The following is a 23,013-nucleotide window of genomic DNA, read 5'->3' as shown; positions in this document are numbered from 1 at the left end:
TTTCGAAGTAAATAGAATTTTGGATAGATCATCATCCCTATCACCTATTGGTGCATAAGGCATTGCATTTGAAAACAAAATACAGCGTATTTAATAATATATAACATGAAGGTAAGATGATCAATCCTGCAGTCCCGTGCCAGTCCAAGGAGAATTAAATATTGCAACGTAAAAACACATAAAAAAAATATTTCACTTAACCCTGCCAGGAATTGATCGTGGGACCGCTTGTAAGTAAAAATAAACAAATTGTGGAGGAAAATTTCATTTTTATTGAAAAAATACTAAAGTGCAAATGGTTCAAAAATATATATTATTGGGAAGAACCAGTAAAGAATCCCAATATTTTTGATAACAATAGATCGCTAGTTATTTTATGAAAAATACATTGTGAAAAAGAACTAAGAATATATTTCATGTTACAATGGTCTTGATTTAGGGGGGACAGGTTCAATCAAAGTTGTGTATCTGGAAACAGAAATTAAAAAAATAATAAAAGCAACATCTACATAAATTTAAAAAAAAAAAACCATCATAGTTGAAAGAGGGCGGAATTTCTAAGCTGATTTAGGTAAATATTTTTCTGAAACTGGTGAGTATAATTTAACTTTTACTGGTTGATGGGATGTTTTCGTTAAACAGCTTTTTTTAACAATTTATGACTTTATTGGGGGCAACTTTTTTGTTTTCGATAGCCTCGAGAACATTTGGTGGATCTCTGATAGGCATGGATCGTGTAACTCGGGGGTCAACAAGCTCTGGAAGCAAACAGTTTAAATAAAAAGATTTTAATTTTATGTTGGGCTCCGGTCCACACTCCAAAAAGACATATATTTTTTTTAGTAATATGCAACTGTCCTTGAACTTGGTAATACCAATCGTGATTCTGATTTACATAATACTCGGTATGGTTTCTATTTCTTTTCCAAAACTTAATTTTACCACTGTCGATGGCGGTTTCAACAGTCATAGTCATATTAGAAGCAGACGATGGACATTTTATTTCTATAATGATACCGCCATGATCCGTACTAATGTTATCTGGTGTGGCGCCTAGAAAACAATATTCACTATCAATAAACAGCCCACACTTCTGAAATTTGATATTTTCTTGAAGGCTTAATTGGTTTAATGCGGTCAGTTCATAATCCTGACCATATTTAATAGAAAAAATATTACTTAGCGATTTACTATATGGCATACTTTTAACTAACCCTGAACAACTAATTCCTATTCTTCTTTTACAAACTTTACCAAACCATGACGCAGTGAGTAAATTTCTACACTTTTCTAACCATTCCCCACTATCTGATTGTAAAACCGTTCTTCTTTCTATCAAATTTCTTTCAGAATGATCGCCGATTCCATACCACTTGAAGATCCTGAGTAATTTTTAAAACATTCATGTTTTGGTGCCTCAATATTCTTATTAGTTGCTCTGGCACAAATCACACAGTATTTATTATAAACACCCATATATAGAACTTTCCCCGTACGAAACCCTACTATAGAAGCTGCGCCCGAGTTAGACGAGTAGTTGGTTTTGTATGATCTCTTAGACCAACACCCGTCAGCCACAACAGTTATCATTGGTATACCATTTTCATCAATTTCACCATTCGCAGTAGGCAGTTGTCCCTCTTCTTTCGTTGCCTCCTCCATAACTTTTAGTTTCGCAGTATCCCACCATTCACACACTTTCTTATTGATCTTCAAATACTTCTATTTACTCATGCAAGGAATTCCAACAGCAGCAGTCAACTCTTGCAAACCACTATATCCAGAACCGATACTCGATATTCCAGACACAAACGATTCATTTAAACTCATTTCATTCGATCTGTCCTTGCAACAATTTACAGAAAAACATAATCCACACATATTACATTTTAAATTTAATATAGAATTAAAGCCATGCAACTTTTCATCCACAATCACCATATTCGTTCCTTTGCAATCAAACATGGAAGAATGAGAAAATATTTCCTGGATTTTAGTGAAAAATTCCTGGATGTCCACAACTCTCCTGCCTTCCAACTTAAAGGGGTGTAATGGCTGTGCTAGCAGTTCTGGAACTAGCTGTTGCGCCTGAAATAATACAGATTAATTAATAATCATAATCCAATTTAGATCTCATTAGCTATTTTAATGTAAATACTTAAAATATTCCTACTTCGATATGAATACTAACCTGACAACCGTCATCTTCTAGAATATCAGTTGAAAGATATTTCGCTGGAACACCCTAAAACATTTCAATTTGCATATTACCCAAAAGGCAAATATAACCCTACTTATTGATAGTCAATATTTAGAAAATAAGGGTTATAATAATTATTATTTGTACTTTTTTATTGTGAATGCAGACAATTGGTAGAATTCTTTGTACTTTATTACTTAATTAATTATTGTACTTTATTTTTTTAAATATATAAGAGCGTATACTGTGACGCGTTTCGTCTTGTTAGGACATTTTCAAACGACGGAATGCGTCACAATATAAACTCTGGTCTTTTTAAACAAATAAAGTAAAATAAAAATCCAATAAACGTGTTTTATTTAGGGATACATTACCAAATTCAAACTTATTTGTACATTTAGTATTGTTTTGTAAAATGTTGTAGGAATTTTATTTATCTAAGTAAATAAGACAATAACTTACAGTGTATTCTCCACAGGCCTTAGTTAATTTGAGCTTTTTTGAATCCTAAAATAAGCAAATAATAAACTGTTACATTTATTTGTAATGGTGATACAATGATTTATGTAAATCAAATGTCTGTCCTTTGTATTCTTCATTTTAATACTAATAAATTAATCAAATCCAACTTACATTGCATTTCTCCTTTGGAAATTGGGATTGATTTAGTTTTCGTTTGGTTTTTTCGTTGGTTTTTTCGGCATTGTTATGATAAAATCGGTCACTAAATATTCCAAATTTATGGATTAAAGTATCACTCGTCTTTCATTTCTATAATAAAGTAATTCTGATTGATAGAAAATATTATTAGTCTGAGCCACAGACTACAGATATCTTATAGATACAGGCCGGCTAAGCAAAACGTCAAACCATCACAATGAAGTTGGCTGCGTTCGCGACATTGTAATAATTATATGGCTGTTTAGTGTACACTTTGTACATAGTACCTACCGAGTGCTGGTATGTCCTAGATAAATGTGCAATTTGATTCTGAATTTCTTTTTTTACCTTTCTTTTTTACTAATTTATTTTTCCATACTAAGAACTCGCCCTTATATTATTATTATAGAACAATATGAGAACATTCATTTTATCTTTTATGGTATTTACGAGAATACACACACATATACAGGGTGTTCTTTAAACCCTGTCACATCCGAAACCACGATGATTAGTATGGGCAAGAAGACATATTAGCATAATTTTTAAAATATTAAGAACAAAGAAAAATTTTAAAAATAAAATATTAAAAAAAACAAATGGTTGCTTACTTCTGCAGGGGAGAAGTGAGGGGAGCGCGGCGCAGTATCAGACTCCCCCCTTCCCCCTTCTCGTTTCTCCCCTGCAGAGGTAAGCAACCATTTGCTTTTTTGATATTTTTTTTTTTAAATTTTATTCGTTCTAAAAAAATATTTTAATGTGCCAATATGTCTTCTTGCTCATACTGATCATCGTGGTTTCGGATGTGACAGGGTTTAAAGAACACCCTGTATGTGTGTATAATGTATACATGTAAAATTATCTTTAACAATGGGAATACCTTGGTTTTAAAGTGGTGTTTTGAAAGTTTATGCAAAAAGGGTAGTATCCATTATATTTAGAATTTCTTTCCATCTTAAAAGAGGATGGCTAATAAATTTTCAGCAGTACATTGATAGTTGAATGAGATTGAAGCCTTCGGATTTTAATGATGGTATGAAATTCTGAATAGAGGAGAAAAGTGACTTTTATGTGAGGTGTGTAACCGAAATCTACCGAAGTTTAACGATTCCATTCTAGTAGACCCGAGTGTAAAATTACAATAAAGGTCTTCTGGGTATTTTTTTATTATTTATTAGTATCGTGTTACGGGCAGTTTTATCTGTAAAGGGGTTGCTGTACATCGGAGGCATAATTTACAGGAGAGGAGTTTATTAATCCCTTTCTCCAATTTCTTATCGATTTGCCTGTATTGGGTTTAATCCTGTATTATTGAGTACGAAAACCAGACCAATCCATACTACTGGCACTTGGAGAGCTTCTCTTCGAGGTATTTGTATGTACACAATATATTAAGATATAAATATGTATGTTGGTATGATTTGTGATGTTTATTGTATGCATATCGGTAGTTTTTGCCATTGAACCACATTACTTTACCAGAAATTTCAATATTTACCTTAATTATTAATTTCCTTATATTCTTATAAGCAGAATGTAAACATCTCTGGACTCTTCATGACAGACTGTCCAACTGTCAAGAATTTTACAGAACGTTCTGTACTTCAGTAAATATTTTGGGGTATATTCCAGGGTTATTTGCAACTATTTTCCGTAGCACGCCAGGAGTCCCGTGAAGTTTAATTGATGTTCTGCAAAAAATTGGAGTAATTCTATTCGAAAAAAACTCTTTCACAATATTTTCTCAAAACCAGTAAGGACGATTACTTGATTAGGAATCCGTTTTCTGTAACAGATAAAGTAGGCTTAAGTGCAAGTGATAATGAAAATCCATTTGATTTAATCAGTGACTCTGATTTGAAACAAAAATACAAAGATTGAATGATATCAGAACACGATAAAATAGTATCAGAACGAGTTTGTTGGAAGAGTACACCAATGTGACAAAACAAGCTATCATTGTTGTACTTCCGTTTCTACAACTTATTTATATGAACTGGGATTTTTTAATTATGCTGCAATAATGTCAAAATACAGAAACAAGCTTAATGCTACAACAGATGCATGTAAAAATATAACTAATGTGCCTGATATTAAAAAGATTTGCGATTAAAAACTCTAAAAAAAGTCGTCGAGATTTTTATTCGCTCATATTTTTATGAAAAATAGTTATAATTACAAAATAAATAAAATAAAAAATTAACATTTTTAATTTTTATTTTTACTATTATGAAATTACCCAAGTTTTCCATTAAAATCATTTTTAAAAAACACCTGCAAAAACTTCGCGAAATAGGTAATATAATTTATCTATTAAAAATTGCCTCTTGTTCAATTAAATGTCCTGAATGACTATCCAAACTCTCTAAACACTTTGTATCCCGGAGCCGTGAAAACACGTGATTATATAACCATGTGTTGTATCCCGGTCCCGTGTTTTCACGTGGTTTTCCAGCTGTCTAAAAAAGTGCGTTTAATTGACATCTAGTGACTTTTATTAGTAATTTTTAGCTGCTGGTAAAACCACGTGAAAACATGGGACCGGGACACAACGCGTGGTTATTGTAATCACGTGTTTATACGGCTCCGGGATACAAAGCACAAAAAAGGGAGTGAGACCCTGTATATGTGCAAACATTACAATGCGCAATGCGCAATGTGGCTCTCCATAAAGGCCAATGTTGGCAAAACTATCATACAAAAATGACTTATTTGATTATTTCAAATAAATCTATGAAGTTTAAATTGATTTAACTGAGTATTTTCATAATTATAACACTTTTAAGAAACCCTTCACAAAGCATGAAATTTCACAAAAATGGGCCGGGCACAGGGTAAATTCTATGTGTATTCGGCCGGTACTCAAAGTGTTAATGTTTCTCAAAAAGTGTTTAGGAAAACCCTTTTCTTCATATTCCTTTTGTTTTATCTAATTATAGGAAAAATTTATATTTATGGCGCACTTACAATAATTTTAATGTTATAACAAAATCATTAAAGAAAAATTTATTTGCCAATAATCATAATGACGTGCGGAATTCGCTTTCCAAATAATTTGTAGTGTTTTTTTTCTTTCAGATTTAGATTACTATTAGTTTTATGTTTGAGAATATTAAATACTTTATCTTGCTGTGGTGCTACTTCTGAAAACCTGTAATAGACTTTTTTTTATTTGTTTTGTTTTTTATATATGATAAATGTAGCTATTGGTTATCCGAATAAATAATAAAGTTGATAATTTCGGATTTGCGTTGCTAAAAACTCTGTTTTATTTTTATGAGAAGAAGGCATAATGAGTCTTAATGACTTGCTCAAGAGGTAGAATAGAACATATTTTGGAAGAATCAGAGTGGTTGGTAAGGCCGTTTTTGATCATGTGTCACAGCGTAAATTAATGCTAATACCTGTCTCATTTTCTCTCGCCAAATTCAATCCTTTCCCTTTCGCACCTACATGAAGATTCCGAAAAACAAATTAACACCTATTTTCTGTCACCTGAAGTCAGTGTCCGCTTCGACCTCGATAGAGGTGCGTATTTAATCGCTAATCGCTTATCAACGGAAATAATGTTCGAAACACTAGTTTCCAAATAGAGAATCATCAAACAAAATTTGTAATCTGCAAGCTTGTTTCAGTACTAAAAAACCACGCCTGGGTTTAGGATTCAAAATATCATCATTATCATTCTCTTTATTCACCTAATGGTGCCTAGGGCACTGAATTGGTACACCAATCGCAACGTATCTTGATCATATTTCGCTACATGAAGGTAAGATGATCAGTCTTACGCTTCTGGTACCAGTCTAAGAAGTATAAAATATTATTGTGTGAAAATTATGTAATGGTCAGCGCGTTTGCCTATCATGCAAGAGGTCTCGGGATCGATTCTCGGCATGGTAAATATGAAATATTTATTGAAAAGGCGATTTAAAATAACGTGCACTTTTTTGTACGGAGGAATAAGCTGAGGTAATGTGTTATTTTCATCGTTTACTGAGAACGGGCTAGGCGCTGGGCGCACTTTATATATACATGTGGTTGTGATTTATAATAAAAAACGTAAACTGGTTTCTTGATTTACTAGTAATGACTTAGGACTTAGGATATAGAGATTTTGGTATTATTTATGTTTTCTCTGTATATTTATTGTTTACTTTTAAGACTTAAAAAGCACACATTATGATAAAACTATAATTACTTTTTAATATTATTACAAAATACATAATTTACTGCCTTAGAACGGGGAAGCTATCCCTAGTTAGGCAGTTTAGATGAACCAACAGCAAAAATAAAAAAAATTATATGTTTACTTTTACTACGTAATTTAATTTATTGTATAAATAATTACTTGTTAATTGCTGTAATAAATATTAAAAAATAAATACATAAAAAATATAAATAAATAAATATAAACAAATCTTGTTGTAATTATTATGTACGCTTGCCTATCCAGAGATTACTTAAACTTGATATTATTATTTATATCACTACAGAGATGGGTAGAATTTTTGTTTCAAGATTATGGATATTCGAGCGTTTACAGGGCTTATGACCTGTCATAGGTTGGGTTCAAGTGGCCACTTTTATGTAGAATTCTACAACATTCCCCATTCCGCTTATTAGCGAATATCCATATCGGTGACATTTTTTGGTTTTTGTATATATGTCATGAAACAAGGAAAGCTTTCGCTAGCGCGTTTGGAGCGCCATCTATGTATTTGATATTGAGGTTTTAAGTATATCGAATATCTATAATCTTGAAACAAAAATTCTACCCATCTCTGTAGTGATATAAATAATAATATACCTACTCCCCCTTGGGATAAAACCCAGAATTGTGTGTGTATAAATATGTAAATATATATACACATACCAAAAATAATATTGTGTAAACTTGATATCTTTTGCTGATTAATATTAAAGAAAGACTTTTATTATTGATAGAATAATTTATTGGGTCATTAAGCCATATTGTGTATAAGTCCATATTGTTTTAATGGTTTTATTTATTTGAATTTCTTTCCATTAAATTTGTATTCTTGGATTAATTTATTTTGTACTTGCTATCGCTATGTAGTTTATAGTTTATAATTACCATATCTGTGTATTTATTGTTGTGTTAAAGCCCGCTAGGGCGTTTAAATAGATAAATAAAATAAAAGAGATGGTAAAAATAAGAAAGGTAATATGAAAAACGTGTCTAAGCAATTGTGTCGTATGATTCAACATCTATTATCTTTTTTTTTGCTTCTTTCTGTGATTTACTCTGAATATTATGCTATTGAAGAATGATATTATCAAAATGTGATTCACTTTCTACATTCTCAGCTGTTTTTTAGCTAACTAATAGCTAGCATTTCATTCGTAAATCGTAACATGCGAATGTGAATTTAATACACGAGCAGTCAAGGATATAATCGGCAGAAATCGTTTCCGAATAATACATGGGTGTATTATAATAATAAACGGCATATATTGAAGCCTTTTCATCAAGATTAGGTACTTAAAGGTCAAAAATAAGCAAGTACACGGATGTTCAATAAAGTTAGAGGAAATTCATCATTATCATCATCGTTTTTTTATCCAATTTCTCGTAGGGCTGAACTCTCTCATTCTGTGCGTGTAATAGGCCAGATTCCAGGGTTCCCTAGGCGAGTGCTTTCGACTCGATGGCTGCTCCCAGGTAAAAGTCCCGAGTGAAGAAATCGACTGGGTATAAGTCCACCTCGTTGTGTAGTGGTTGACGCGTTCGTCTACTATTCTTTCTCAGACCCCGGGTTCAATTCCTGGCAGGATGGACAAAAAATATTGATTTTAAAGGTTGTTTAAACTTAAATATTTTATTTGTTACCGGACTCGCACCTGAAGGGTAAGACTGATCATCTTACTTTCATGTAACAAATGATAAAAATTACGCTGGTTTACTAATTAAGTTTCCTATACATCACTTAGTGCGGAAAGGGGATTGATAATTGAACGTAGTTATACAGAAAGCAGCCAGCCATAGAAAAGTGAAACTGAGATAATAGCACATTTGTAAAAATATTGAATAATCAAATATACACAACAGTTGGAATGTTTTTGACTTTGACAAATGATAAACAATGAATATATTAGTTTTTATTAAATATTATTAGTATTCATAATATCCAAAGAATAATATAATGTTTGTTATTGCTCACTTTAATGTATTAAAAATGTTTTTAGTAAACTTTTTACTAAATTAAAATAATCGTTTTCATTGTACTTCCTACTCCCTACCAATCTCTGTAAAAAAACGCCTAAATTGTTCATTTGTGACAACCCTGTTTTATAAACATCTGGAAACGAAAAACGTCTTCACTAAACAAACGACCACGCCTCCTTTTCAAAAATTCTTACAAACTTTGGAATAGTACGGACTCTAAGATATATATACTCTAAGATTATTACCGTTTTTTGTATGAAAGTTGCCTGTCTGTTTTTAATAGAACTTAGAATTGACCTTGCTGCACCTGATAACACCAATATCTCATTTTTTTTAAATTGTGGACTGACTGCTTTCTGCATAACTACGTTTATTTTTATTATGGATAACTTCTATTGCGCCATTTTCGTATTATAATACCTTAAGGGCGCTTTACAAAGTGATGATATAAATTAAATTATGATACACGCGGTTTGAATAATATATTCGAGTGCAAAAAACTTACCCCTTTCCAACAATAGAGATATGGTTTTCTTCATGGTTTCATAGGCCAACACGCAGGCGAAAGTAACATTTAAACCAAGCATATGTAGATCACCGAAAAAGCTAAACCTGAATATGGAAGTAGTACGGTGTATGTTAGAATGATGTATTCGAAATTTGAATTAACAATATATTGAGTTTTTCCAAATTTTTGTAAACAAGCACTGGATTCAACTCCCTGGGGAGCTGTTTATATTAACATGACACACAACAGAGTTGAATAACATTTAAGAGAAGGTAATATAGAAGTTTTGACATCTACAGGGCTTATGACCTATCAATGGCTGTTTTAAGTGGCCACTTTACACACTGTGTAACGTGTAACATTCGCCATTCTGCTCATATTTGAACATCTATATTCCTTCAATTCTTTCATCTCCATGAAGAATGGTCCATAAAGAAGTATAGAAGTATAGAAAAAAAAAAACATTTTCAGGCGTTGCCTAGTATGTAGGTGAATTTTTTAATTTTTTTTTACAATAAACATAATAATAAAACAGAGTATTAAAGTTAATTTAATTAGATGAATCTCACCCGCATAAATAAAGGTTTCAGCTCTTTAACATCAACATCAACAGATGAAAGAATTGAAGGAATATAGATGTTCAAATATGGGCAGAATGGTGAATGTTACAGTGTGTAATGTGGCCACTTAAACCAGCCATTGACAGGTTATAAGCCCTGTAGATGCCTAGACTTCTATATTAACATATCTTAAATGTTCTTCATCTCTGTTGTAATATGTTAATTTATTATAACATTTATTGAAGTAGATACTCATCACTATTTGTTACAAGGAAAACAACTTAAAACCATGTCCTGTCTAATGTTTTCAAGCAGTAACATTCTCACGTGATAACATTGAAATATTATGTCCTGTGTTTATATTTATTTATTTATTTATAGTTAAACAAATATTCTACTTAAACACTAAGGATAAATCAAGCAAGCGAAGGAGTGTGGTATAGGTGTGCGGTATGCGGTAAATATATATATATATATATATATATATATATATATATATATTACCATTCTACACGATTTTAATTAAATTCAACCAAAGTGATGTATTTTGTCATATTTATCAAAATTGGAAAAAGGGAATTACGATAATAGTTAGGTCTCTTCAATAATAAACGAAATGTTTGTGGTTAACTGTGTAAAATCAACAAAAATGTTGGCCGCGTGGTGTAGTGGTGAGCGCGTTTGCCTAGCGTGCGACAGGTCTCCGGTTCGATTTCCGACATGGTTAACATGAAATATCTGTTAAAAAATATGTTTTTACATTAGAATATTTTAAAGTCCCTGGACTGATACCTGAAGCGTAAGACTGATCATCGTACCTTCATGTAAGACCAAAATTATGAAGAAACGCAGCGGTTGGGGTACCAATGCAGTGCCCTATGCACCATAATATGCTGAAAGGGAGTGATGATGATGATGATGAAAATGTCGTACCCTAGGCCCTATTTAAAAAAAACGCAATTCAATTTTTGAATACATCATTCTAACATACACCATGCTGCCTGTAAGTAGTTGACTTCCATATTCAGGCATGGCATTTTTCGATGATCTATATATGCTTGGTTTAAATATTACATTCGCCTGCGTGTTGGCCCACTATAGATAATAAAAATATGAAGAAAACTACATCTCTATTGTTGAAAAGGGGTAAGTTTTCTGCACTCGAATATATTATTCAAACCATGCGTATATCATAATTAAGTTTATATCTTTATATAATCACTTTGTAAAGCGCCCTTGAGGTATTATATTACGAAAATGGCGCTGTATAAGTTATCCATAACAATAATAATTATCAATCACCTTTCCGCACTAAGTGATGTATGGGAAACTTCGTTAGTAAACCATCGTAATTTTTATAATTTGTTACATGAAAGTAAGATGATCAGTCTTACCCTTCAGGTGCGAGTCCGGTAACAAATAAAATATTTCATTTCAAACAACCTTTAAAATCAATATTTTTGGTCAATCGCACCAGGAATTAAACCTGGGGCCTCAAGAATAGTAGACGAACGCGTCAACCACTACACAACTAGGCGGACTTATATCCAGTCGATTTCTTCACTCGGGACTTTTACCTGAGAGCAGCTATCGAGTCGAAAGCTCTCGTCTAAGGAACCCTGGAATCTGGCCTATTACATTCCGTTTTGTTTGCCGTCTACTACGCAATGGTACATTCCCACTTATCCTATCTATCATGTATATGGGGTTTCATCAGCAAAAATCAGATCTCGGAGATACAAGTTCTTCAGAACAGAGCTCTGGGAAACATTCTTGGACTGAAATTCCCATGCCAAAGATATTTACGGACAGACAAAAATACTTGCTTTCAAGATGATGCCACTGCATGACATAAGCAATACTATTCTGAATATCATAAACTTTTCTGCTCACACAAATTTAAAATACACTTTTGGTCATGATATTCACAACTACAATACGCGTAGCTCAAGGGAATCTTCACGTATCTAAGTTTTGCTCAACGAAGTTCGGCAAAAGGTCTCTGAAAAATATTGCCCATTCCGAATTTAATAATATGCCCAATCAGCTCAAACACGAAAAATCGAATAGCAAATCCAAAAGTGTCGCAATTAAAAAATATTACCTTAATCTCTTTGATAATGATAGTTATTAATGTTATTTATATAGGTGGTGCAAAGTACTGTCCTTCATGTTTCTTATATAATGTTTTCTTACTATTTCGGATGTATTAACTATGAATGATAATTTGTATTGTCACAAAAATGTTTCCTTTTTATGTACGGTCCCAAATATTTTTTTTAAATAAATCCTGGGAGTATTATATCTACAATTTGTATGTAGGGTCCATAGTCCATAATCGATTACACACACGTATTAAATTAGTTCACCCGAAGTAGACTAATGACCGACGATGCAATGTCATCATTTTCTATCGAATCCAATACATACGTATAATGCAACTCTATGAGTATTGCACATGAAATCGGAGGGCATCGTTCTGCCGTACATTAACATCGTCCCTATCATGAAGAAATGAACTACAAAGGAACGTCGTCTATAAATAGACCATAGGACGCAATGTCAGTCAGTCAGCCCAACAAGTTCAGTTCACTTCAATCCAGCTCGACGACATCACTCAATTCCAGCATGTAGTTCAAGTGCAGTCTCTTCAACCCAACATCGCCGCTACGCTCGTGCTACACAACCAAGTGCCGTATCTTATTCGCCATGTAATAATTACGCATTAAACAGCAAACTCGCATCTTCTCTGTCAATCTCTAACTGGGGTAGGAACTCCAAAACTCAACTACCTAAATCCTACATGTATGTTTGTGTTTTTTTACTAAAAAAAATTTTTTTTTAATCAAAACGAACTACTTTGAACGACGTTACTAGTTCTTCTGCCAATAAACCAATGATAAGAGAGTTGATTGTGATTGATTTCCAGTTTACGGTAAGTCAACTATCCAATCAGCAGAACTCACCGAGAAGAAGGGGAAGAAAACTTGAGACGTCTCACTCGGAGTAATTTCAAAAATTCAAAACTTTAAAAAATCATAGCGCTGATAATACAATACTTTTTTTTATTTTTTATTTTGGCCTAGTTTAATAGTGTATTAACAAATAAGAAAATATTTTTAAAAAACGACTGAACTTCCTTATTGTATTTTTGATCCACCCAGGCACGACGACCATACCTTACATGGAATAAAAATGATCCAGTACAAGCCCAGTGCCCTATGACCACTGGACCCGGAGAGGAATATGACGATGAAAATGATATTATATGATATCATTAGCTTGCTGCATACATACAGCTTAGTTTATGTATTTTCAAACATGCAAAGAAATGTATAAAAAATAAATGAAGAAAAAATAAAAACGAGTATAAAATTACTGCGCATATAAAATAAAATGCTCAACCAACGTTAGTGATGTGTATTTGCAAAGATGCAAAGTGCAAGTTTTACATGAATCGTAAATCAATAGTTCTAGAGCAAATAAAATGAGAATGAAAGAAAAGTCTAAAAGATTGTTAATGGTTAATCGGAAAGTTCAAGCTGTTTGAGTAATACGTAAATTGAACGTAGTTATGCCGAAAGCAACCAGTCCACAATTTTGAAAAAATAGATATTGATATTATCGGGTGCAGTAAGGTCAATTCTATGTTCAGCTAAAACAGCCAGACTGCTTTCATACAAAAAACTGTATTAATTACTTTCTGAAAATTGTGTCAATCACAAAATGGTATTTCTCAATTTGCAGAAAACACCCACAGCACTAGAAAAATCTTATGGCACTTTAAAAATCATTAAAACTGATCAAATACATAATAAGATACGAATACGAATAGATAGCGGGCTTTTGATTCCCACGTGGCCCCAAATCGAGAAATTTTAGTTTGAATAAAACACTAATCTTGGCAGTTAACATTTAGGTATATTTTATAATGAAAACGAATATTCAACTGTGGTTTTCTGTTGGGATTAAGATAAAATTGTAATTACGGTTACATAATAATATCGTTGTGAATCTCCAATATGACAGATCTAATGATCGTGGAGTAGCGGATAGCCCAAGGGAAATATGTGTGCTTGATGATCAAATAATTCATTTCGAATATTCCTTCGACCAAAAAGCAATGAATGTGACATTTAATATCCCATCAAGAAGATGTAAGATTTTTTTTTTAAATACTACATGTTCAGAAATCGATTTGGGTTAATTTATTTTGTTATACAGCTATATTCTGGTTGTTTAATATGCATACTTATTTTTAAACAATGGTTTCTTTTTTCAGCGGTAGGATTACAAAAAAACAGTTTGCGACCACACACATGAACACACGGTTAATTGATTTCAAGGTATGCGGTGATGTCGCTAACACACCTCAGTACCTTTCCGCGTTCCTTCCAAGTTACCTTTTATTATAATAACTATGTTCTAAACAAGTAAAATAATGTATACATAAAGCTTTGAAAAGATAAAAATTTAAAACAAGATTTTGGGAAGGCAGTGATAAAGAACTTCTAATTAATGTGGAAAATAACTCAATTATCGATCGATAATTTTTTTATAAATATTTTATTCCATTCTCTCAAAAACAAAACTCGTTTCTTGAAGTTGATAGAATGTCGTGTTTTAGTGGTTTAAAATAAATTTATATTTATCGAATCAATGTGAATTAAAAACAAGATAATTATTTTTTACAGTCAAGCAAAACCACGTATTTATTTTACAGACGAATGTACGGAACATACATAAGTTAGGTCATAATTTGCGTAACAACTAATTAGTCCTTTGGTCTTTGACTTTTATCGTCACGAATATCGTCGAATTATCATCACATATTTATAATTTTATTTAAATGTAATTTTTCATTTAAATCATCATTTTTATCAGATATTGCGCACTTGCTTTTGAGAAAAATATAATATTTCAATGTGAAGTCTTTACTAGTGAAATTATAAAGTGATTGTGTCTCAATGTATTTAAATTTATTTACTATCGAAAGATATTTTAATGCTTAGTTTATTACTTTTATGTGGCAAAATACGTTTCAATCATTCAATTTATGCTTAAATATACTGATTTACAATTCAATTCGCTATTAATTGCCAAGATAAATAACTTGCTAATATTATATGCCATATATTATATGTTATATTGCGTTCAGAAAGCTTATTTTGAGAAAGTTAAAAAAAAAAATTATAATTATTGATTTATACATTTTTTTTAACATATTGGGTTGATGCAAAAGTTATGACCGTTTTTTATGATCCTAGGTAAAAAAAATTTTTCTTCAGAAATGATGAATAGTATCTTCTTTCAACTGATTCCATTGTATAAAAGATGCTTTTTTTCTACTTTCTATTTAGTTTCGGCCTGGCCAGAGTACAGTGAACAGCCCTTTTATTTTTTCAAAATGTCGATCGATAAAGTGCATTTACGTCATTGTTTACTTTATGCATTCCGTAAAGACAATACCGCGAGTGTGGCAACCGAAAATAGATGTCATCAAAGTTCGACAGGTACGAAGATGGTTTACAAAATTCCGATCTGGGGATTTTTCACTAATTGATAAACCCCGTACCGGGCGGCCATTGGAGTATGTTAACGACAAGTTAAAAGTCATAATTGACAACAATCCACTCCCAACCCCCAGGGAGATCGCGTCGATGATGGGAGTCAACCAAACAACCGTATTAAGACATTTGAAGCGAATGGGGATGGTATCGCGGTGCGGCGTTTGGACACCTCATCAATTGTTGGCTGCTAATTTATTGGATCGTGCATTGCTTTGAGTGCGAGACAAAAACATGAACCTTTTTGCATCGTTTGGTAACGGGAGATGAAAAATAGGTCGTGTACAACAACGTGACAAGAAAAAGACATTGAGCTATACCTGGACAAGCCCCATTAACAACTTCGAAGGCCAAATTCATAAAGTAAACAATGTCGTAAATACACTTTGTTGACCGACATTTTAAAATAATACAAGGGCTCTTCACTGTACTCTGGCCAGGTCAAAACTGAATAGAAAGTAGAGGGAAAGCATCCTTTATACAATGGAATCATTTAAAAGAAGATACTATTCATCATTTCTGAAGAAATTTTTATTCCTAGGATCATAAAAAACGGTCATAACTTTTGCATCAACCCAATATATATGTCTATGTGTATTTATCTAATGCCTAGTACCTATATTCTGATATTTTTTCAGTTATTGATAAAATTATGGTCATACGCAAAATCTTCTAAAAATACCAATTATTTGTTGAATTTAACTTAATAAATTACATAAGAGGCCTACCTAGATCATCTATTTATAAGTAACAATTCAGCGTAGGTAGATTTGTCTTTATATTTTAACTCAAAGGATTCGTAACGAACGGGTTTTCCGACTGGTCCAAACAAATATTACGAGCACTTTCATATAATATAAAACCACAATCGTTTCTTAACACAATCATAATTATTATGTTATATATCCACTGATTATGAAACCCGTGGGTTTATTTAATCGCTAAATACAATATTATCTTACGGTATTCATAATTTGCCTGTAACTGTTATTGACAGATAAATAATTATAACTTATATATTATTACTACGAAATGTAGTCGCAGAACTTTTGCCTTCAATGTTTAGGAGGAATGTTGGCCGTAGATAAAATATTATTGATCCTGTTTCTTATTTATTTTATTAAATATCATACTAACCGGAACATAAAACATTGGTTTTACAAATTATTCATCATCACAGGGTTATGGCTAAAGAAGATAGTAGAAAGTACATTTTAAGCGAACGTTTATATCAATTTCATCAAATTAATTTCCAAATACGAGTTGTTGAATATCAACCCGCATTGCTGTCTCTTTTATTATAACGTTATTGTTTAAGGAATAATATTATCTCTTTGACATAAACTGATTTATCTCTTTGTTTTCTAAATATCTATTAATATCTACAAATTCATGTTTGTGGAGTTTCAATGAATATACTTCAAAGAGTCAAACATTTGTTCATGAGAATAACGAACAAAAAATGTTACCGTATTTTGAAATGATATGTTTTTAAAATGTGATAAAACTTGGATAATTACAACCATTTTATTATACAAAATTGTGTGAAAATCATCGTGGAATAATCTTTACAAAGTGTCATGACAAACGGAATGAATTCTAAAATGCTGGTTCTTAATTTCGAAAGTGAAATTACGGGTATTAACACGACAGGAATATCGGGTAGAAACCTTCGATTAGAAAGCGAAATTAAATATCCTGAATGATTGAATACATGAAACTCGATAATCCAGTAAGTTACAGAGTAATTCGTCCCATTAATCTACATACATCTATATGAGATAAATCTATACCTGGAAGATGTACTGATGATATTGCATGTACTATGTACATCGAGAGATATCATCTCTTTACTAAACTGGTGTGACATTATAAACCACAATGGTTCCATTTACGTACTAGCTCCAGATGCCTGGTGTAATCAGCATCCGTAATTATAGATGACGGTGGGCGTAAATATGATAGCTGGAGTAAGGTAGCATCATGCCAATACGACATAGTCAATACAAGTGTTTGGTGAGAGTGGAAACAAGAAGAGGAAGACGTTTCAGAAGATCACAAGTATGCTTGCACTTGGAGAACTCTCGAGCCCAGGTTATTGATTGCATAATTTATTTACTGTACCTAATTCTAATTGAAATACCAGTTTTCGCATTTTATTAATAGGAATTTAAACATCAAATATTTCATTAATTTATTTGTTTTGATCTAAACACGAGTTTCCCAGTTATTCATAATACATACTCATAAATTATTCTGGCACAATTAGCAATAAGTGCAAAAATGATGTGTTTAAGATGCTTTTCTATGTACAGCGACTTTATGCATTGAAATATTGGGCTTTAAAATCATTTAAATTTTACATATTTTGCAAAGTAATAAACTCGAAAATTAATCGTTAATCATTGGAATAATTGACCCGAAGAAATGATTAAATACGGAATTGTTAAAAACATAATGAATTATTCTGAAGATAAAATAAGTTTTATGGAAATATTATTGCTTTTTATACAAGCGTGCCTATTGTACACTAATAATCCAAAGAAGACCACAAAATTATAGCGTAGCAAACCATAGTTATAAAAAAACTATCATTACTTTAAAAAACTGTCTTAAGTCACTCACTAATCCCGATTTATTATAAATATAGAAAACTAGCGTTCAACTGAAAATAAAAAATGTAGAAATATAAAATGGCTTCCTTTCGAATATTGATTAAATAAGTGCACTACATTTTAAAGGTAAATTAATTATTTTTATTATTTTTTGCGGGTTATATTTATCTGATATAAATTCCAAGGCTACCCGTTAGCATCGCGACGCGTCATGTTTAAAACAAACAAAGGCGTCGCGAGTGTAATGACACAAAAAAGGAATGCCTTCGATTCCCTTGTCCATTAAGCAATATTTTCTTCGTGTCAAAACAGCCCTTCAAGGTCGTCGGGTGATTGATTAATGTTCGGTTTACTATTTTAAATCTGTCACAAGTTATGAACACTTCTACTCCAAAGGATAACCTATTTTTACCGTACTTTTTGAACGGGTTTTATGATTTAAATTGATTTATTACATTTGATTATAGTTGCGACCCAACAGATGAAACTTCTGAGTCTTATAAATCTTTAGAAACGTAGTGAAAAAAAAACATTCAAATTAGACAACTTAAAAATTTTAGAAATTGAAAAAGCGATAAACAATAACAAAAAAAAAACAATCAAATATACGTTATTTCCTATAATCCACTTTTGTCTAGTTTTATAAATAAAAATCGAATTTGAACCCCCCTCACCCCTCACCACACACCTTCGAAAAAAAATACTACATGGTACGACTGACTTATTAACATCAGTAATAATAAAAAATATTTACTAGCTCTAATATATACAATGTGATAAATACAAACAAATATATTTTTTTATTTAAAACAAATGTAAACACGGTTAAATGGCGAACTTATTGCCACTAGCAATTATATCTTACAGTCTGACCAAAAATAAAATAAAATATTTTTTTAAAAATAAATTAAATAAGTAAATACATAAAAAAGTTAAGAAAATACATACAGTGAAAACATTGTATTATTTTTGCTGTCTATATCTTACGTTATTTACATTTAATACATTTTCATTTTTTCAATTGCATCTTCCAAATATTCATTTATAGTATACATGAAACATTTATTTACTAGAAACACTTTTAACACTCTTAAAAAAATTTAAAACAATTTATTTCTTTATTTTTTTTGGGAAGCTCATTATAAATTTTAATGCATGTACTCGGGTTCTTCTTTGTATTAATGATTGTTTCTTCAATGGAATTTTTGGTTTACTTTTATTCCTGGAGTTATGAAAGTGGATTTTTTCTCGTGTATGTACTAAAATATTCGGGTCTTGATTTAACAATAAGATTAAGTCCCATTACATAAATACCCGTCACATCATCTCTCATATGTTTAGATTTAATCTTTAGTAGTAAGTATGTACTTGAATTGAAAAATAGGATAATATTTATTTCTAAAGTTTGCCTTGATAAGGAAGATTGGGTAGCTTCGAAACCGATCAGTAATAAAAAAGAAAATAAATAGTTAAAAACGAATTTATTTTATTTTTATTTTTATTTCAGAACCTCATTTCGCGTTGAATTATTTTCATTGTAAAAATATCAACGTCTCAAAGACTATTCTTAATTCTATGGTCTCACATAATAGTAAGTGGTTGATCTAATAAGATAATAATCATGGTTTTGTGTAACTATCATTGATTCATGTCAATGATTGTTTTCGTTATAATGAATATAAGTAAGCTCCGTGTTGAATTTATTAAGTTGTTACATAATAGCTCGCAAAATATTAATCAATTAACTTATTTATTGAATAATGTCATGATTTCTGAAAAACAAAGGGTAGAAATCATTACTTACAAAACCACACTCACCAAGGATGGGACACTAAAAATAAAATAAAATACTTAAACTCATTAAAATAGCATTATATCAACTCATTAGTTAACCCAAAGGAAATTTTTTTGATAATGATCCTTAAGATAAAAATAACTTTATTTAACTTACTTACATATAATTTTGAATTATCCATCCTTACCTCTGTTTTGTATAAATACATTTAACTTTTTAATAAAGATACCAGTCTTGAAGATGTCGCGAAATCGATGAAACCGGTCACTGGATATTCCAAATTTGTGGATTAAAGTATCAATCGTGTTTTATTTATATAATAAATGTCACTTACATAATGAAATCTACCTCAGTTTTCCATTAGAAATCTGAACTTCAAAATTGTCATAGTGACTTAATATTTTTTTTTTTTAAGTATTTAAATTACAAAGTTACTTATGCAATAGGGAAATATCCTCTTTTACAACTTGAAATTTATAAGGGTCAATGAAATACTGCAGAGTAAAAAACAATTTTTTACTACTTATTAGTAACACACAAAATATTTTTAATTGATTTATTTTTTAATTCCCACAAAAACGGTGCATTGCATTAGCCACGCCCCTAATACGTCACGATTTGTGTAAATTTTGAGCTTTGTTTGTAACCGTTTAAATTTAGATAGAACATCGTTACGACTCTTGACGTCACAATTATCAAGGCCAAATATGTCACGTTCTTGCACGGACATATTTTTTAATAATATCTTTTTTAAAGTTATGTATGAAAACATTTCTTCACGATATCCATATTGAATTGAAAAATACAATTAATTTTTCTAAATGCATTTGATATATTTTATCGGTATTCGTAGTATGTGATATTTCCCTATTACGTTGTCATGTTTTACAATTATTTTTGCAAGTCTAAAATTACACAATTTAATATTTACAACATTCTAATTTTAGCATAATGAGTATAATATTATTTACTTATTATATTGGCTAGTTTTCAACTAAGTTTATTTTAAGTTTGAAACCATAATATAATTTTGTAAATAAAAAGGTTTTCATGAATGGTATTAAAAAAGTTATTTTTATAATACCGGCTTTGGTTAGGAGATAAAATTAGCAATTCTGATCCACGAATCTGGCCGATAGTATTCTTTAATAAAATTCGTATTATAATAAAACCAGTGTACAAAAATACATCAGCATATTATTCACAGGAGATAAAGTTTTAATTAAATAGACGAAAAATGTCTAAATAAATTTATACAGGCAAACTTTTCCTTTATACAGAATTTATTTAATCTGGATAGTTCTAACGCCAATTTTGAAAAATATTATTAATACCAATTTGCTTTAAATCTTTTGTACGCTGTATTTTCTTTCAATTTAAAAAAAAGTGTTTTTTTTAATATCACTATTAAATATGTATATTTATAGACGTGATAGAAATTAAACATGTGTAATTATTACTTCATATTTGTTTTTTTTAGGTTTTCTATGTACCTAAAATATTTTTTTCAGAATGACATTCCCTTCATTCATCATCATAGTTCCCCTTTCCTCACCCAGTGGTGCATAGGGCACCGCATTGGTACACCAAATGCAGCGTATGTCGATAATCTGTTACACGAACGTAAGGTGATCAGTCTTATGCTTCTAGTGCCAGTCCAAGGACAGTAAAATATCGCAGTGAACCATCGTTAAAATAAATATTTACTTTGACTTTTCCGGGAATCAAACCCGGGACCTAAAGCGTGGTTGGCGAACGCACCAACCACTGCGCTACGAGGCAGATCCACCTCCACTCGATTTTCTAAGAATGTTTACCTGAGGGTAGCCAACGAGTCAAAAACGTGCTCACACAGAGAACTGTATTCTTTATCCGTCCGTACATGGGCAATTATAAGGTGTATATATTTTTTATTTCTTAGTAAAACACAGTTTTGTTCGGGTTGCTTGAATTCAAAACAGTTTTTTATACCATAGTTCTTAAAATATAGCTTGATTAGAATGACAGCGGTCAAACTAATGTCATTAGTGATGGGAAATTACTGATCACTGATGAAATCGATTTTATCAGTTTTTCCATGCAATCATGAAACTCTGTTTCCGAAAATTGATATAAAAACGCAAAAACAAGCCTATCATAGTGTGTTTAACACAATTATCCACCAAAAAATAAGACATTTATACTTTTTTCATGAACAACATCAAATGAACTATTATTTTATTCGATCAATTTACATTGATCAATTTGTCTCATCTCCAACGTTTTTTTTTGCAAAATGATGTAACCTTGTAAGAACGTCGTTAATAATTAGGTTTATTTTAGTTGTTTTTTTTTGTTTTAAAGCTGATTTTATATATTTATGTTGATTTATGTGTCAAACATTGTATTAAAAAAATTAATTAACACGCCAGTACGAATGATTTTTTGTGTATCAATATAAATAACTCCTTAAACGTTACTAGAAAGTTATGTCGTCACTTTTTCTGACAAATGTCATTCTAATTAAGCTATATTTTACGGACTATAGAAGATATTTTAAATACCCATTTTTCTAATGACACTTTATAATTCTATGTAATATATCGCTCGTTAACTTTCACAACCTTGTATCTAAAAATGTGCAATTTTACAGGAGACATTAGAAACTTTATGACTTGCTCAATACAAAGTAAATAAAAATTTGTTGATGTAGAATGAAAGTTCTATTAAGGATGCTTATAGATAATTCAATAGTTTTATTTATTTAATTCATTAAAATTTTTAAGAACGTTGTCAATTAAGATACGAGAATGCAGCCCTTTTTTAGATACCCGGTTGTGAAAGTTAACAAGCAATATGTTTTGTTCTCTGTAATCAATACTGACATATTGATTTTATTTATTATTTTATTACAAAATATTTTTTCACATTAAGATAACTTT

At 31.1% G+C, this 23,013-nt stretch overlaps 1 protein-coding gene and 1 long non-coding RNA gene across 4 annotated transcripts in view; one reads left to right on the top strand and one right to left on the bottom strand.

Annotated features, from left to right (window-relative positions):
• LOC148275674 (leucine-rich melanocyte differentiation-associated protein-like) overlaps window positions 1-23,013 on the top strand; it is a 52,971-nt gene that overhangs the window by 15,139 nt on the left and 14,819 nt on the right. For 2 of the 3 annotated variants that reach the window (XM_088235363.1, XM_088235362.1), the window contains exons 1-2: window positions 14,520-14,548; window positions 17,001-17,776. The exons of the other annotated variant lie outside the window; for it this stretch is intronic. In XM_088235363.1, coding sequence (XP_088091489.1) covers window positions 17,666-17,776 — 111 coding nt within the window. In that variant the 5' untranslated portion in view covers window positions 14,520-14,548; window positions 17,001-17,665. Of the gene's footprint in view, window positions 1-14,519; window positions 14,549-17,000; window positions 17,777-23,013 lie in introns of those variants that run through there. 3 annotated transcript variants of the gene reach the window in all.
• Window positions 253-3,085, bottom strand: LOC148275675 (uncharacterized). The gene is made up of 4 exons (XR_015823962.1): window positions 2,834-3,085; window positions 2,663-2,707; window positions 2,192-2,245; window positions 253-2,088 (listed from the first exon to the last, which is right to left on the bottom strand). It is a non-coding gene; the product is annotated as an uncharacterized LOC148275675 (long non-coding RNA).

This window comes from Micrasema longulum, unplaced genomic scaffold (assembly GCF_059751315.1).
Source record: "Micrasema longulum isolate JH-2025_06_02 unplaced genomic scaffold, ASM5975131v1 h1tg001364l, whole genome shotgun sequence".
Taxonomy (NCBI): domain Eukaryota; kingdom Metazoa; phylum Arthropoda; class Insecta; order Trichoptera; family Brachycentridae; genus Micrasema; species Micrasema longulum.
The sequence above is the reverse complement of the archived record's forward strand: the minus strand, read 5'-3'. Positions and strand labels throughout refer to the sequence as shown.